Source organism: Sturnira hondurensis, unplaced genomic scaffold (genome assembly GCF_014824575.4).
Source record: "Sturnira hondurensis isolate 20B ecotype Veracruz unplaced genomic scaffold, ASM1482457v3 Scaffold0020787, whole genome shotgun sequence".
NCBI lineage: Eukaryota > Metazoa > Chordata > Mammalia > Chiroptera > Phyllostomidae > Sturnira > Sturnira hondurensis.
Window position 1 is genome coordinate 5064868 of NW_028093418.1, and position 16149 is coordinate 5081016.

The 16149-nt window shown below is 49.9% G+C and overlaps 2 protein-coding genes across 4 annotated transcripts in view; one reads left to right on the forward strand and one right to left on the reverse strand.

Moving 5' to 3' along the window:
• The first annotated feature begins 97 nt into the window (after positions 1–97).
• On the forward strand, positions 98–3968 carry LOC118976172 (death domain-containing membrane protein NRADD-like). 3 transcript variants are annotated; one of them, XM_037030523.1, is made up of 6 exons: positions 249–338; positions 1062–1139; positions 1579–1732; positions 2812–2989; positions 3108–3250; positions 3346–3968. In XM_037030523.1, the coding sequence occupies exons 2-6, from the start codon at positions 1083–1085 to the stop codon at positions 3663–3665; spliced, it is 852 nt and encodes a 283-aa protein (XP_036886418.1). In that variant the 5' UTR covers positions 249–338; positions 1062–1082; the 3' UTR covers positions 3666–3968. The 3 variants fall into 3 exon arrangements, with proteins under 3 accessions (XP_036886420.1, XP_036886418.1, XP_036886419.1); XM_037030525.1 differs by lacking the exon at positions 1062–1139 and having other exon boundaries at positions 98–338; XM_037030524.1 differs by lacking the exon at positions 249–338 and having other exon boundaries at positions 1061–1139; positions 1652–1732.
• Positions 3969–6836: 2868 nt separating this feature from the next.
• Positions 6837–16149, reverse strand: part of SETD2 (SET domain containing 2, histone lysine methyltransferase) — a 105946-nt gene continuing 96633 nt past the window's right edge. The window contains exons 18-21 of the mRNA XM_037030564.1: positions 14356–14467; positions 9985–10065; positions 7998–8099; positions 6837–7671 (exon numbers count right to left, since the gene is read on the reverse strand). Coding sequence (XP_036886459.1) covers positions 7510–7671; positions 7998–8099; positions 9985–10065; positions 14356–14467 — 457 coding nt within the window. The 3' untranslated portion in view covers positions 6837–7509. The remainder of the gene's footprint in view (positions 7672–7997; positions 8100–9984; positions 10066–14355; positions 14468–16149) is intronic.

Here is a 16149-nt window from a genome sequence, read left to right on the forward strand (position 1 = left end):
GCTCGTGTTCCCACGCGGCCCTCCACAAGCTCACGGCTGCACGCCACTCAGGCGCTCCTGCCGTCGGGGCCTGGCGTCAGGTGGGCGCGCGTGCGCGTTCCTTTGCGGGGCGGGGTGAGGTCGTGGCAGCCGCGCCCCTCCACTCCGCCCCCGCGGGCCCCTCACGCAGCGGCCGGGGCCGCAGAGTTCCCGGGACCGCCCTGCCTGCCTGCTCAGTGCACATCCCTGCTCGGCCTCTCTGGTCTCGAGTGCCGGAACGGCCTCCCCTGGGATTCCAAGTCGTCTTCCCAGAAGGCCCAAGGCTAGCCTCGAGTCTCAGAGGCCCCCGGCCCGCCAGGGTGAGCGGATCTTGGGGCCTGTGGAGGGTCAGCCGTCACAGGTCCGGAGTGGGTTGGGGACAAAGCCCCGGGTATTGGACGGAGGGAGCTGAGAGCTGCCTCTCTGCACCCTACCGCGAGACCCGCGATCCTGCTTGTGTTGTCCACTGTGGTGCAGCGCCTGTGTTGGGTTGGGTGTGGGAACCCAGGTTCGCGTGGGTGTGTGGGGCGTTGCACTGTGTGTGTGTGTTTGGTGGGCCCGGAGACGGGTGTGTGATGTGGGGCGGTAGAGGGCCCAACCCCGCAGCTCTGGGTGGGTCAGGCGGACACGAGGTCTGGCTGTCTCTGTGCAAGCTGGTCACAGGCTCACCCACCTCCCCTCCAGCATCTCAGAATGGCCCCTCATGCCATGACACACACACCTGACACGTGGCAAGGGCCACGGCAGGCAGCCTCTGTCCCAGACCTACATGCTAACTGTGCAGTTTACCATAAACATGCGCACACGGCCTTCCCCTGCAGGGAAGTGAGTTTGGAGTCCCTGGAGTAGACCGGCCAGCCACAGAGTTGTGGACATTGGGGAGTTGGAGGGACTTCCCCCATGTCTCTCCATTCCTCTTCCGGACAAGATCCCTCCTCAGCCCAGAATTGGGTCCCTCCCTGCCAGGCCGCAGGAAGTGGGTCCTAGCAGGAACAGCCCTATAGGTCCAGATGGGACCTGAACTGAGTGGTTCTGTCCTTCAGCTTTCTGGCCTCTGAGCCCATATGTCCTCTGCCCTTGCTGACCCCAAGGTACCCTGCAGTTTAGTCTCGGAGCAGGAGGTGAGGGCTGGACATTGATCATGGAGACAGGAATGACAACATAGTCACTCCAGGGAGGCTTAGGAGTTGGGGTCCTAGGCTCGTGATGAGAAGTCTCAGGGAGTATCCGATACCAGCCAGCAAGTCTCTGGCTTGGTTTTGAGATTGGGGTGGGCATCTTCCTGGTCCTTCCATCCCATCCCTGTACTTAGGTTTGCCAGCCTGCCCTTCTTCCTCTCTACCTGCACACTGGCTCCTCCAGCTCAGCCAGCTGGGGCAGCTCTGTCACTCCCACTCCATCTGCCACAAGAGGAACTGGTTCAGATAGATGAGTGGGGGTGGGAGGGGCACCCAGCCCTGGAGTTCATCAGGATGGAATGAGCTAGGAGAGGGGGATAGACTACTTCAAGGGTCTCCTGGCATCAGGCCTGAGGTGTGTCCCCCACTTCCCTACATATAGCTCCTGGACTTAGAGAAGTCTCCCAGCTCCCTCGCCTGGGCACTGCCCATGACAGTTGGAACCTTTTCCCAAGAGATGCAGCCCCTGGGAGCACTACCAGCTGGCAGAGAGATGCTGCACAACTCCAGCCACAGGGAAGGCCTGGTCCATGTGGGTAAGCACCTCTCGATCCAGATTTGGGGCACTGAGTAGAATGGAAGGTATCCCGGCTGGGCAGGCCACACACAAGTCCAGTCACAGGCTCTGGAGTTCCTGTCCACTGTGCCTAGCCTGTTCTGGATTGTGAGAACAGCTGACCTGCAGGCAGAAAGAATTAAGCAGCAGCATTTACTTGCTTTCCAGTTTAGCTCTAATTAATTAGTTAATTAATTAATATATTTTTAGGGAGAGGGTAAGGGAGGGAGAAAGAAACATCGAAGTGCAAGAGATACATCATCATTTGCCTCTCACGTGGCCCCAACTGGGGACCTGGCCCACAACCCATGCATCTGCCCTGATAGGGGATCAAAACATCGACCTTTCAGTTCACAAGCTGGCACTCTATTTACTAAGGCACACCAGCCAGGGCTTAATTGATTTGAGAGAGAGAGAAAGAGACAGACAGAGGGAGGGACACGCAGGCATCCATTTGTCGTTCCACTTGTTTATGCACTCACTGGTTGATTCTTGTACGTACCCTGACCAGGAATCAAACCTCCAACCTTGGCTTATCTGGGCAATGCTCTTACCAACTGAGCTCCCTGGCAAGGGCCCAGTTTAGCTTTATTTTGCAAAATTTACAAGGTCTCCTGTGCACAGAGATCCCCACAGGGACCAACATGAATCAGGGAGCTCTTGCAGTCCAGACTTGGGAAAACAGGACACAGCTCAGTGCCACAGCAGACAGCAGGAGGCAGGATAGAGACTGGAGAGATGGAGGAAGTGTCTCAGAATGGGAGATTCCTGCCACTTTGACAGAGAAAGTAGAACAGCAAGTGCAGGCATCTGGAAGTCTGGGAGAGGGTACCTCTGGGAAAGGCTAGGTGTTCAAGAATGGGAAGCAAAGGAGGAAGCTATGGGAGAGGAGCCCGGAAAACAGGTCAGTCAGTTCTTGATACTGTGGTATGAGCTTTTGACTAGAGTAGGCACCCTTGTTTCAGATCTTTCGACAGCAAAGTCTCAGTGAGGCTGCCCAGGGACCCTAGTCTTGATTCCTTGCCCCTGACCCAGTCTTTCTTTTTCCGCCCCCTGCAGATAAGACCTGGAGGGGGAAGGATAGGGAAGGAGCATGGACAGGGGCAGGGGGAGCCCTGGCCCCTAATACCTCCTCCCCCTCCGAGCCTCCAGAGGCCTCAGGCAGCATCATCCCTGTCTACTGTGCTCTCCTGGCCACTGTGGTCCTTGGTCTGCTTGCCTACGTGGCCTTCAAGTGGTAGGTGGCTTGGGTACTGCCCTGTGGCACCCCCTTCTCATCTGAACTCCCAGCCAGCTCCTTCTCTGTCGCAGTGAAGGGTTGGAGCAGGTTGGCAGATCCCCCCTGCTCCCCACAGCTGGCGCTCACACAAACAAAGACAAGAGCTGGCCAAAGCTCGGACTGCAGAGCTGGGGGCCCTCGACAGGGACCAGATGCATGGGGACAGCAGTGTCTTGCGGGACTCCTCTAGCGGTCGGGAGTCCTGTGTCCCCAGCCAGGGTGAGTCCCTTTCCCCAATCTGGTCCTTCAGACCTAGCTCTGCCCACTACCCAGCCCATCAGATCCTCATTTGCCCCTCCTATCTCCCACCCCAGGGCCACATCCTGAGCTTGGCTGCCGGCTTTACCTCCACCTCCCTCGGCAGCAGCAAGAGGAAGTGGAGCGGCTCCTGGGAGGGTCAGGAGAACCTGACAAGGGCTGGCAGGGCCTGGCAGGCCGCCTGGGCTACCAGGCTGAGGCTGTGGAGACCATGGCCCGGAGCCAGGTGCCTGCCTCCTCTCTGCTGAGGGACTGGGCTGTCCAGGAAGGCAGTGGTGCTACCCTCGGGGTGCTAGAGGATGCCCTGGCTGCCATGGGCCGCGAGGACGTGGTCCGGATCCTCGGCCTCCCACCGGAGGGCTGCTGTGTGGTGTGAGACACACCTCAGCAGCCCGGCCTCTTGGGGTACAGGCTCTGGTGCTACCTACCAAGCCCACTTCACATGCCTTCTCTTTCATGGGCTTCCTCACATTGGTGGGCTCAGCCTGCTCTGTCCTGGTGGACACAGAGGGTCCAGCCACTACACACCTTCCCTTGCCCTACCTTCCTTGGAGACAGCGACCAGGATACGGGGCGAGTTGGTAGCAAGCCGTGACTGGTCCCCACTCCACCTCCCCTCCTTTGCCTTCACTGTTGTTCCTTCTTGTGTATTCCATATTAAAGGCAACTTTGGATTGCTGTGCTGGTTCTCTCTGGCTCCTCGGCCTGTGAGAAGGCTATGGGGCAGAGGCCCAGAAAAAGGACACAGTCCCAAAGTCATGGGAGGAGCACTCGGGCCAGCAGGCAGTGTGTTCCCGGAGAAAATGCATGAGCTCTGGCAGCAGAGTGCAGTTCACATCCTGCACCTGCCATCCGCTGGCTGGATCGTGGTAGGGAGCTACTTTGCCTTCTGGACCTTAGCTTCCTGAGCTGGGAAATGATAGAATGGCACGTTCAGTTGGTTCCCCTCACCTCAGACCCCCAGGGTGAGCCAGTGTTCCCGACCAGTGACAATCATCAAGGGGAGGCTGGGGGCCTGCCCCTCTAGGCAGGAGGCAAGAGGCAGACTGGTCCTGGAAGGCTGGTTCCGAGGGCCTCTGGTCACCTCTGGATGAGAAGAGGGAAGAAAAGGCTCTCCTCCCAAGGCCCATACTCCAGACGCAGGAGAGGGCGGGAAAACATGCTTCCATTGCTGCTTATGTGATTTCTACACACGCCAAGGGCAGGGAGGTCATCCCATCCACCCAAGGGGTGGACCGGACAACTATAGCAGAACCACCTGCAGCCCACATGTACGTAAAGAGGCAGGCAGGCTGGTTAACGTGCTTTAGGAGAAGGCTGCTACAGCAGACAGGCTCTGCCTACGCAGGAACAATAGCTACCCTCCTGGTATCTGCCGCCCAAACTCAGGAGATGTGGGATCCAGTGGTGGTCCAGGGGCCAGGGTAGGTCCTGTCCCCTGGCTGATTGGGATGATGGATTGGCTGCTCTGTGATCACCAGACTCCTCAGGCTGCTGGTGCTGCTGTTCCCCAGAGTTTACCGGGTCTGCTTAAACCATCAGTCTTTTCCTGAGATGACCCTTGGGCAATGATAACCCAGGAAAGAAAGCAGGAATGACTCAGCATTCCCTCAGCTAACATCAGACCAGCTCCAGAGAAATCACACCGACTTCAGCAGGGAGTTGGCCACAGCGTGAGCAAGCACCGGCTTGGTGGTGCGTGTGAAATCCTGCATCGAGTGGCACAAGTCGGCTCTCAATGAGCTGCTAGCCCTTGTCACCACTGAGGGGACTGGAGCCTGAAGGTGTCAAGGTGTGTGGAAAGGGGAAAGAGTTTGAAAAAACAAAACAAAACAGGGAGGTAAAAATGAAATTCCTTTTCAAAGGCGTCCTACCTGAAATGCGGCAGGTCACCACCCTTTAGTAGAAGGCTGTCCAGACTTCCTTGGGAAATCTGAAACTGGAGCCTTGGGTTAAAACCGTGAGCTGGTCCTGGTTGTAAGCAGCAGTGTATCCAGCCACACTCTTGCACGCAAACCCACCCCCAAAAGAAATGCTCCCTAATGTGCTCAAGCAAGCATGTCTAATGACTATGACTTTATAATAGATTCTTCCACTTTTCCGTCTGTCTGCAGCTGTCAGGGATCCTAAAAGGCTCAGTTAAATAACTTTCAGAAAACATGTAGCAATGTTGCAGACTCGTAAGACCTCAATTCCTTTCCACTCAATAATCTTTTTTAAGATTTTATTTCTTTGCTTTTTAGAGAAAGGGGGAAAACCATCAATGTGCAAGAGAGCCCTGACTGGTGTGTGGCTCAGTGGACTGAGTACCAACCTGTGAACCAAAGGGTCGCTGGTTCAATTCCCAGTCTAGGGCACATGTCTGTGTTGTGGGCCAGGTCCCCAGTAGGGGGTGCAGAAGGCAACCACACATTGATGTTTCTCCCCCTCTCCTCCCCTCTCTAAAAATTAATAAAATATATTTTTTAAAAGGTGCAAGAGATACATCATTGGATGCCCATCAGTTTACCTCTCATACGCCCTCAACTGGGGAACCTCGCCCCCAACCCAGGCCTGTGCTGACTGGGAATTGCACCGAGACCTTTTGATTCACAGGCTAGTGCTCAATCCATTGAGCCACACCAGCCAGGGCCTCAAAAATCTTAAACCATTTATGTTGTGTGTAGAAGATGTTCAACTAATAAATGTATGTTTAAAATTAAAATAAAATAGGGTTGATTCCTGCAACCCAGGGTCGTGAGGCCCAAGTGAGCACACCTGCACTTGAGTGCCCGGTGTGGAGCCCGCAGGCAGTGCACGCTGGAAACTGCTATCCACCCTCCAAAGACTTGGGGGGGCCTCAGCGTCTTCCCCAGGGGCATTGCTGTGGTGAGCAAAATAAGCCCAGTGAAGGAGAGATGGAACCAATCTCTGTGAAGATGGGCCCCCAGGTTGGCCCGAAGCCTCTGGCTCTCCTTATTGCCCAGACAAGGGCGTGTGTGTGTGATGTCTCTCCACCGGGCCCTGCATTCCCCAGGAGGTATCCACTCGCATCACAGCCTGTGCACTGTGCCCCTTAATAGGGGTCCTCCCCTGTCCTATGTCTAGTGTCCAAGCCCAGTGTCCGGCGGTGCAGTGAAGGTCAGGGAACCAAAACATCAGATGAGCATCCCAGGGGCCATGGAGAACTCAGGTCTCAGGAAGGGAGGACTGGCAGTGCCGCTCCCCAGCCAGGAGTATACAGGGGAAGACACGCCTTTCTCTCGACTGACCTATTAGCAAAGAGCCCGGTGCCGATAAAGACTGCAGTCCTTTCTTTGCTGTGGAATGCACCTGTGAGCTGACCCTGCCCCTGAGCACGGCTACCAGAGCCCAAGCTCACAGGTGTCAGTCATCTGGCAGATTCTGCCTCAGTCCTGGTGGGACCTGTGGAGAACAAGGCCTGTGACAACCCCCAATTTCAAGGGCAAATTCTGGACTTCACACACTTATAGCCACCGTAGCTCCTATCTCCAGTAACATCATTATATACAAACATGCTTAACTAGCTCTTAGGGAACACACATGCCAAGTTCTTTAATTAATTTTATTTTTTACATAAAAAGTTCAGTAAAAATTGGATAAAGTAAAGTGATTTTAAGCAGTAAATCAATCTTATCAACATAGCACAAGGCTGGCCAAAACCACAAGGCAGCCTGCTTTGGAATATTTACATGATAACAAATTAAACCTTGCAGGAGAACTTAAACTATCCTTACAAAGTCTTCCTGTGATCCTAGCACATAAAGGCTAAAAGCAAAACAAAAAACAAACAAAAACCAGGAAAAACAAATTATTTTCAATATATTCACATATACATTAAAATATAATACAGATCATCAGGGTCAGAGGTTGCGGGTGGGGATGCGCATGGGTCTGTGCGCCGACAGCACCGCCAAGGAGGAGACCCGGGTGTGAGCGGGGTCAGGCCTGGCCAGGGTCTTGGAGGAAGGGTCTTCCCTAGGCCCTTGCCCCCGATGGTCTCTGCCCTAACCCCAACAGCTCACGACCAGGGATCACTCGTTGTAGATTGGGCTCATTTGGGGCCTTCAGTTGAAAATCTGCAGGTTTGACTCCCCAGGGTGATGTGTCATCAGTAGCACAGCTTTGACAGAAGGGTGGGGCAGGGTGGGCCCACGAGATCTCTTCTCCCCAGAGTCTGTCCTGCTTGCTCACCTGTCCTCCCACCCCGGCTCCGTAAGTCACTCTAACTCGGTGTCCTCTTTGGGTTTGTAAACAGCCCCAAACTTCTGCATGTACTTCTTAATGTACTCCTTGGTTTTGTGTTTCACATTCTCATTGCACTCCAGGTCCTCAGGGTTCTTACAGTACTTCAGCTCCTTATTCATAACACCGTGAGTCAGCTGTCCAGGACACAGGGAAGAGAGACCACAGCCACCAGTCAGAGTGGAAACGATTTGAGGAGGAAGGCCAGCCTGCTGCCTCAGGGCCCCCTAACCAAAATTGGGAGTTGAATACAGAGAGGCTGGGGGAGGCTGTGCTGGGATCACCAGAAAGGGAAGCTCAGTTCTGGAAGTTTCTTAGAGAATCACTACACCCGAGTAGGGTGCCCTCCCTTCTCTGGCCTGGGCACGTGGCAAGAAAAACCCACTTTCTATGAAAGAGGCCTTTTCAGAAGGTACACAGTTTGCCCAGAACATTGCCAGAAGACCACGGCTGGGGAGAATACCTTGCGAGCTAGGTGTTTGAAGTCTTCCGTTGTCGTAATTCTTCCCACTTTGCAGTCTGGTTTCCGGTAAGGGTTCAGGCACTGCACGATGAACTGGGACATCTGCCGGCAGGGAGAGAAAACACTGCTCAGTACTCCAGTGGAGCAGTAACTGGAAGAGACAGCAAGGAGAGCCAGCCAATCCTCGCCAACTCAGGTTGGCTGGTTCAGACAGCAGAATGCTACCATACCAGTGGGATATGAAAGAAAAGGTCCTGGGGTCAGCCCTGAGAGGGAGAGTTCCCCTGAATGGACTGAGCAAAGCGGACTTACAAGGAGGGACCCAGCAGCCGAGACTGGAGAAAGCAGCTCCTCTTTGTGCTACTAGAATGGCTAACACTTGTCACATCCTTAGCACAGAGACTGCAGCTAAGTTCTCTGGCTCCTGGAGGTAAGCATTACATTTCTTTTGATTCACACGATAGTAGTGTTAAGCAAATAAAAGCAGGCATGACAGCTGGTGGGAAAAGACCAAGGGTAGGATTCTTTTCAACATACAACTTCCAACGTTCTCCTGAGCTGTCTCTGTAGTGTCTGTCCTACCCAGTGGCTCTCGAGAGACTCAGGCACAGGACCTCTGGAAGTATCTATGGCAGTCAGTGACCACCATAGAGGAGGTCACTGACAGCAACTTCCACGGGGCTCCCCATGCAGGGCCTACCTGTCCCTGAAACTCAAACCCGTCAGACATGCAAAGAACAAGGATATATCACAAAGTGGGCACTAAATGAACAGCTGCTAGTTAGCCGAGAGGAAATGCTCATAATTTCACACAGGGATAATGAGGAACTAAACGTTAACTCTGTGGTCTCCTGGCCTCCATACTCTCTCCCTACAATTCACTTTCCCAAATACAGTCAGGGATCCATCTCAGAGCTCCCAGCTTAAAATCCTACAGTGTTTCCCTGTCACTCTCAAACACACAGGCCCTACACGAAGCAGTGAGATACTGTTCGGCCTCATCTCCTAACGCCCCTCGCACGCCCTGTGCTGCAGCCCAGGGACTTACAGTTCCCTGGAAGGGGCAATGCTTTCCTTTGCCTCTGTACTTTCTACTGCCTGAAGTTATGTACTCCTAATCTATCCAGTCAATTCCTACCCCTGGTTCAATAGCCCTTCCTGACACCCTGCACGGTGGCCTCCAGCATTGTCACAGTGCACGCTTCACACAGATGCCATCATTATCTACAAGTCTATTTCCTCCAACAAACTACGAGTCCCTTCAGTGAATCAGAACTGGAGTTTAGCCCTGGCTGGTGTAGCTCAGTGGATTGTGCACCTGTCTGAGAACCAAAGGGTCACTGGTTTGATTCCCAGTCAGGGCACATGCCTAGGTTGTAAGCCAGGTCCTTGGTTGGGGACATGTGAGAGGCAACCAATCAATGTATCTCTCACACATTGATGTTTCTTTCCCTCTCTTCCCAGCTCCCTAAAAAATAAATAAAAATCTTAAAAAACATAAAAAAATAAAGACTAGAGTTTAGAATCTAGATGCTCTGAGGCAGACTGGAAGGTTAATGTCCTAATAACTGGTAATTCCAGTACCATAAAAAGGAGCTGTTTTCTCCAATCCCATAAGGATCAGGCAGCCACCAAATGAAATAACACAGCAAGAGAGCTGGACTTGGAGCCAGAAGGCTTGAGCTCAAGTCTTCTGTCTAGGACTTGCCTTCTCAGCACCTTAAGAGTTCTTCTACCTGTGTAAGAGGACTGACAATTCCTTCCTTGCCTACCTCAACTGGTAACCAGATAATGGATATGAAATTGCTCATTACCCAACTGTAAAGGACCAGGCCAATGTGTCACCGCATAATAACTATATGGTCAAATTACAGAAATGAGGGAACACCCACAGCACTCTCTACAAGTAGTTGTGCACACCTAGGACAAGAAAGGAAAGAGCTCTGGGTCAAGCCTGCGGAGCTGAGTAACATCCACCAAACTTTACCTCTTTTCTGAATACTTCTTTGCTTTTCTTAGCCAGCTCACTGGAGGTGTCTGCTTCTGCTGTCTTAGGCTTTTTTGAGGTCTAGAAATAAGAGAGAAAACATAACAATGCTGGCAAGAGAGGTCAGATTAGTGATGCCCTGCTGTTCCAGAAGCCTCCTTTCTTTCCCCGAGTTGGGATACCTGACTCAGTGTGATGGCACAAGGCCTGGCGTCAGTTTGGCTGCTATTAACACTCCCACCTCATGTTTTAATCCTGTCATCTGGCTCCGACCTTATTTCTATAAACCAGCGGTACTGATCCATGGCCTGAGAGGAACCAGGGCACACAGCAGCAGGTAAGCAGGGGGCAAGCAAGCAAACTGGTCCCTGGTGCCAAAAAGGCTGGGGACCACTGCTATAAACCAGTTCTAATTCTCTACCCTAACTCAAAGCTACATCCTGGATGTAGCTAAACAGCTCTAGTTGTTTCAGAGCCACCTTCTCTGCAGAGCAGAGTATGCTGTGACTTGGACCACTCAGATCCCTGCCTGAGCTTCAGCACCCCACACTGCTCGCACCCCATGCTCTCATGGCTGAGGCTCAGTGAGCTCCCCCTTCCCTGGCTCTGACAGTCCCAGATTCCAGGACAAAGGCAAAACACTCTGAAGACCTTTTACCACACAGCTGGAGGTTCCTACCACACCACAGTCCTCATCCAAGGCCCTCCACTCCCCTTGAATACTCATCATTTTCCCTCCAAAGGTAGAGCTGGCTACACTGGAGACAGTCTCAGCATGCAAGAGAGGCTCCTTGGAGGTTGGTGTCTTACAGTTCAGAAATGCAAACACTAAAGAGGTACCAAGGAACTGGGGAGGAAGGAGACATGGGTTGTCCGACTCAGTGAACAGATGAGTAGATGAGAGGACACAGAGGATACTGTGTCCAAGCTGGTGCGATGATGACAAACCTAGGGAATACTCCCTTCCAGCAGTGCCAAAAGAGAGGCTGCCAGGATCCCCTAATCAAGAACTGCTGAGAAGTGAGACGCCAGCAGCCATGGCATTCAGAGCACTTGCCATGCAAGGCCACAGCCCTGTACCTTCGCCCACCACCAGTCATCAAGCCCCTTGCTAGAAAATGTACTTTTCCATGGAAAAGATTATGAGCATTGCCCTGGCTGGGTGGCTCAGTTGGTTGGAGTATTGTCCTGTACACCAGAAGGTTGCAGGTTTGATCCCTGGTCAGGGCAATATTCTCAACTGACTGTAAAAAGAAGGGTTTTACAGGGTGACAACTGATTAATGTCTGTCTCTCAGATCATTAGAAAATATCCTCATATGAGGATTAAAAAAAGACTATGAGCATTCATCTTTGAGTACAGTCATTTTTGATGGATGAAGAAACTGCAGTTGGTACTACAGGCACTCCATGTTTTTGCTGGCCACTTAGAGCAGAACATTTTTTCTACTCCTCACTCGCCCCCCAGTTCTGACTCCACCATTTCCATCAACAGCATGAAGGTACTAACGACTGCTCTGGACTGGCTCCAGAGGGAGGACTGTCACTGCCTTGCTCTGGGCTGCTACAAATCTACTTTCTCTGATTTGTTATAACAGCTTTACACACTTTCCATTTTTTTACTTTCTTTCTGTGGCTGTGGAAGCAGAATAGGGAGGGGAGGGGAAAAAAGAACACACAGATCAACTTCTGTTTTCAGGATATAAAACAAACCCAACAAGTAATCTATTTTCAAATGCTTTGCTTTGGGATTTTTGTGGTTATTCTTCCAGTACTAGAGAGTGTGGGTGTGCTTCACAATAAGACCTCATGTAGCAAGAGATCAAGAATTGCCTGAACAAGCCAAGGAAACTTCAACACATCCTCAAATGTTCTTTTGCAGATCTCCAGGATGAGCAGCGACAGCAAAGAGTACAGAAAGACCCTTGAGGTGTAAAAACCATCTCAAGGCTCCCGGTCCTATGAGAGGCTAGGCTCTCAGCAAAAGCACTGTATGTATAAACAGGAATGTTCTGCTTCCCTCTGAATAAGGCATGTGTTCAGAAAGCTAAATAAATTCAGCACATTTTTAATGCTTTCTTAATTTAATCTCTGACTTGGTGAGGCTGGTAGGGCTTTAAAAACAGTTACAGAGCACAATCCACTGAGCACTGTCTAAGAGATCTGCGGTCCTGTCGAGTGCTGCACAACTGGGATTAAGAAAGAAAATGTTCAGCCCTGGCTGCTTTGGCTCAGTGGACTGAGTGCCGGCCTGTGAATCAAGAGGTTGCTGGTTTGATTCCCAGTCTAGGGCACATGCCTAGGTTGCGGGCCAGGTCCCTAGTAGGGGGCATGCTACAGGCAACCACACATTGATGTTTTTCTCCCTCTCCTTCTCCCTCCCTTCCTTTCTCTAAAAAATAAAGAAAGAAAAAAAGAAAGAAAGAAGAAAGGGAGGAGGGGGAAAGAGAAAGAAAAAGAAAGAAAAGAAAGATCGATCAAATGAAGGGTATCTAGACTGACATCATGGAAATTTTAAAACAAAGTGAAATACTCTTAGAAGTACTGAAATTCACATACCCCTCTTTGGTCTGTGGTCTGCACAAGGCATGAGAACTCATTTCAGAAACTGGCTAACGCTCACTCAAGCCTGATGCCAAGCAACACCAGGAGCCAGAGTCAGAGCCAAGGGTCATTTGATGGACACTGCCATGAAGACCTTGGGGACACCATCCGACTCCAAAGTCCCACCTAAGTGTTACCATCTCTGTAATTCAGAAACTGTTTTTTTCAGTCTTCACCCAAAGATATGCTTTTACTGAATTTTAGAGAAAGGGGGAGAAAGAGAAACATCAACTGGTTGCCTCCTGTATGCGCACTGATCAGGGACTGAACCTACAACCTAGGTATGTGTTCTGACCAGGAGTCAAATCCTCAACATTTTGGTGCACAGGCTGATGCTCAAAGATGCTCCAACCAACCGAGCCAAGGTCAATTCATATTTTTTTAATGCTCAGTGCTTACTAATTTTAGAGTGCTTACTAATTTGGAGTGCCGGGAAAAGAGAGGGAGAGAAACATCAACAGGGCTGCCTTCTGTACACACCCAGACTGGGGACTGAAACTGCAACCCAGGCAGGTACCCTGACCAGGAATCAAACCTGTGGCGTTTTGGTTTGTGGGATGACACCTGACCCACTGAGCCCCACCAGTAAGGGAAATTCATAAACTTTTAAAACCAAGTATTCTTAACTTTACCAAATGCTTACTGCCAGGTGAAAATCCTTTAGCACCAGAAAGGACACCAGATGGGGCCTATGATCCCCAAAATTTAACAGGCTACTTCATGGGTTCAGGAATGTCTGCTCACACCACAAGGGGTCTGGTTGCGATTCTCGAAACCCACGGTGGTGGTGGTGGAGGGCGAGGGCGGTGGGGGCGCTCTTACATGTAAAAAAGCAATGTGTTCCCAGGTCCTCAGTTTGCCTTTTCTGTCTGTTGGCTCCCATGGGGCATCCGTCTACCATAATTCTATTTGTGTGTTTAAAATGAAAAAAAAGAAAACCATTTGTGTGTGTGTTCCCCCAAAAGGTCCTGGAAAAACATACGACATATTAAATTTCTGTAGTTCTTTGTTGTGGGGAGACTGTCCTGTGCATTATAAGATGTTTTAGTGGCTTCCCTTGCCTCTACTCATTAGAAACAAGTAGCATCCTGCCTGGATGGTGTGGCTCAGTGGATTGAGCACAGGCTGTGAACCAAAGGATCGCCGGTTCGATTCCCAGTCGGGGCACATGCCTGGGTTGTGGGCCAGGTCTGGAATGGGGGACATGTGAGAGGCAATCACACATCGATATTTCTCTCCCTCTCTTTCTCCTTTCCCTTCTCCTCTCTAAAAAAATAAGTAAAATCTTTAAAAACAAAAAATAAAATAAAATCAGTAAGCATGTCCTCAGAAGAGAATAAAAAATAAATAAATAAAATATCACTTCCACATTTGGCTAAAAAAACAAAAGAAACCAGTAGCATCCCTTTAACTCACGACCAAACATCACATCACAACCAAAAATAACTAAATATTATCAAATGTCCTGAGAAGCAAAACTGCTCCTGGTTAAGAATCCCTGCACTAAAAGTTAACTATGTCCAAGAGGGAAGTATAATGAAAGGACAGCAGCTGCATAGAAATCAAGGGCCTTTATTTTTTTGTTCTACATACCATACTTCTGTGTTGTTTGGATGTCTTAGCCGCCCCCAGCCCCAACCCCAGCATTTGTTACATGTGTAATACTCCAGAACAATAAGGAAGATAAAATCCCAAGACTACATGGCTACTGGCCCTACAAAATGGCAGACTCCCACATGATCAGGAAACACTCATAATCCACACTCACCTTCATAGGGTTCTCATCATATGTTGGGGTTCCCAGATCCATCTCAGCTTCATGCTCAAGGCCGGCATCATCGCCTGGGCTTTCCCAAGTAGGAGGGTCCCACTGAGTCTGCCTAGAAGAAGGTAAGAACAGCCATGCTGTCATGGCCGGAAAACAGAGAACTCTGGCACAGGCATCTCCGCTCATATACACGTAAAACACAACACGCAACAAGACACAGGACAAGACAGCTAGCTCCGTAAGACAAAGATGTTCTTTTGACATCTCCCCAGCAGCAATGCTTCTATCCCAGAGATGGACTGTTTAGCCCACCGTTTTCCTATAGACAGTGATGTGGGAACATCTGCTGGGTGTCAAAGAGAGCAGTAAGGCCAAACAGCTTTGTTTCTCACCTATGTCCAAAAAAACAAGATGCAGGAAAGCCTAAAAAGTACATGGAGTGGGTGGCTGCCTGTGCCTATGGCATCCCTGTGCAGGTGAACAGATCTATGGTGCTATACCCAGCACGTTCTTGGAGCAAACTAAAATAAATCACAATACACCCCTCACAATCCTTGAGCATGTGAAAAAGTTCTTCCTTGCTTTAATAGCCTTTTTGTTTGTAGTTGTGCCCTTTGGACTAATGACTGACAGCACACAAAAGAAGTAGAGGTTAAAAACTTGTGCCCTCTGCTAAAAATATTCTCAACTGACCGTAAAAAGAAGGGCTTAACCATATTAACTGATGGTATATTTACAGTTATTGTGAAAACAAGTAAGACAAAAAAATTTTTTTAAGCTAGATTTGCGAGGTAACAACTGGAAGTAAGAAAATTCATGTTCAGGAGTCAAAAGTCAGCTCCCATAGGGACGCTTTAACGGTAACCATTTACTAAGTCTAAAGCCTAAGGGAAGCTAGCAACGTATCTGGCAGGTTGGTCCTGCCTCCAGTTTTCTGCTTTCATAGCACACAAGTCTGCAGTCAGCAATATTAAAGGTACTCAATCAGTTTTGCAGAAGGTTATGAAAACAGTCTTACCTCTGACCAATGCAGCTAATTAAAAGAAAGGAGAGGGGGCTCAAGAACTGTACTATAATCGAAGACCCACAAGCAGCTGTGGGTTTATTATAGCAGGTGAACAGAGAGGGAAGTACGATGCTTTTAAGTGCTAGCTAAGGAAAATCTCAAAAAAAGTGCTAGCTAAGGAAAATCTCAAATAAATAAATAAATACAATTTTTTTTTCTTTTTGGAAAAGTGGTAGTACATTAAAAAGTTTGCTTTGGTATTGAACAAAGTTCTGATACAATTTGCAAACAATGGTTGTTAAAATCACTATGCTTTCAGTTGGCCACATAACGAGGGTCTGTTTTATAAAGGTATTTTATACAAGAAAGGCCTTTCTAAGCAGAAAACAGAAAGGGAAAATATTTGACTATATGAAAACTTTAAACTTTTTCATGTCACAAGACATTAAAACAAAAAACATTTGTAATACTTTTGATAAAGAGATCTAACAATGGCCCTGGCTGGTGTGGCTCAGTGGATAGAGTGCCAGCCTGCGAACCTAGAGGTCGCCAGTTCGATCCTTGGCCAGGGCACATGCCTGGGTTACAAGTCAGGTCCCTAGTTGAGGGCAAGCAAGAGGCAGCCGATCCCGTGTATCTTTTGCACATTGCTCTTTCTCTCCCTCATTCTCCCTCCCTTCCCCTCTTTCTAAAAGTAAATAAAGAAAATCTGGAGAAAAAAAGTATTTATTTTTTAAAAATCTAACAATGCTGACAAAAATGGGTATATGCCCCAAACAATTCACAGA

Excerpts from the sequence above, each read along its gene's own strand:
- LOC118976172 (XM_037030523.1), top strand. The coding sequence starts at position 1,083 with ATGTCCTCTGCCCTTGCTGACCCCAAGGTACCCTGCAGTTTAGTCTCG. Across the intron at positions 1,140-1,578 it reads GTTTAGTCTCGGAGCAGGAG|CTCCTGGACTTAGAGAAGTC; the intron begins GTGAGGGCTGGA and ends CCCTACATATAG. Across the intron at positions 2,990-3,107 it reads GCCTACGTGGCCTTCAAGTG|CTGGCGCTCACACAAACAAA; the intron begins GTAGGTGGCTTG and ends TGCTCCCCACAG.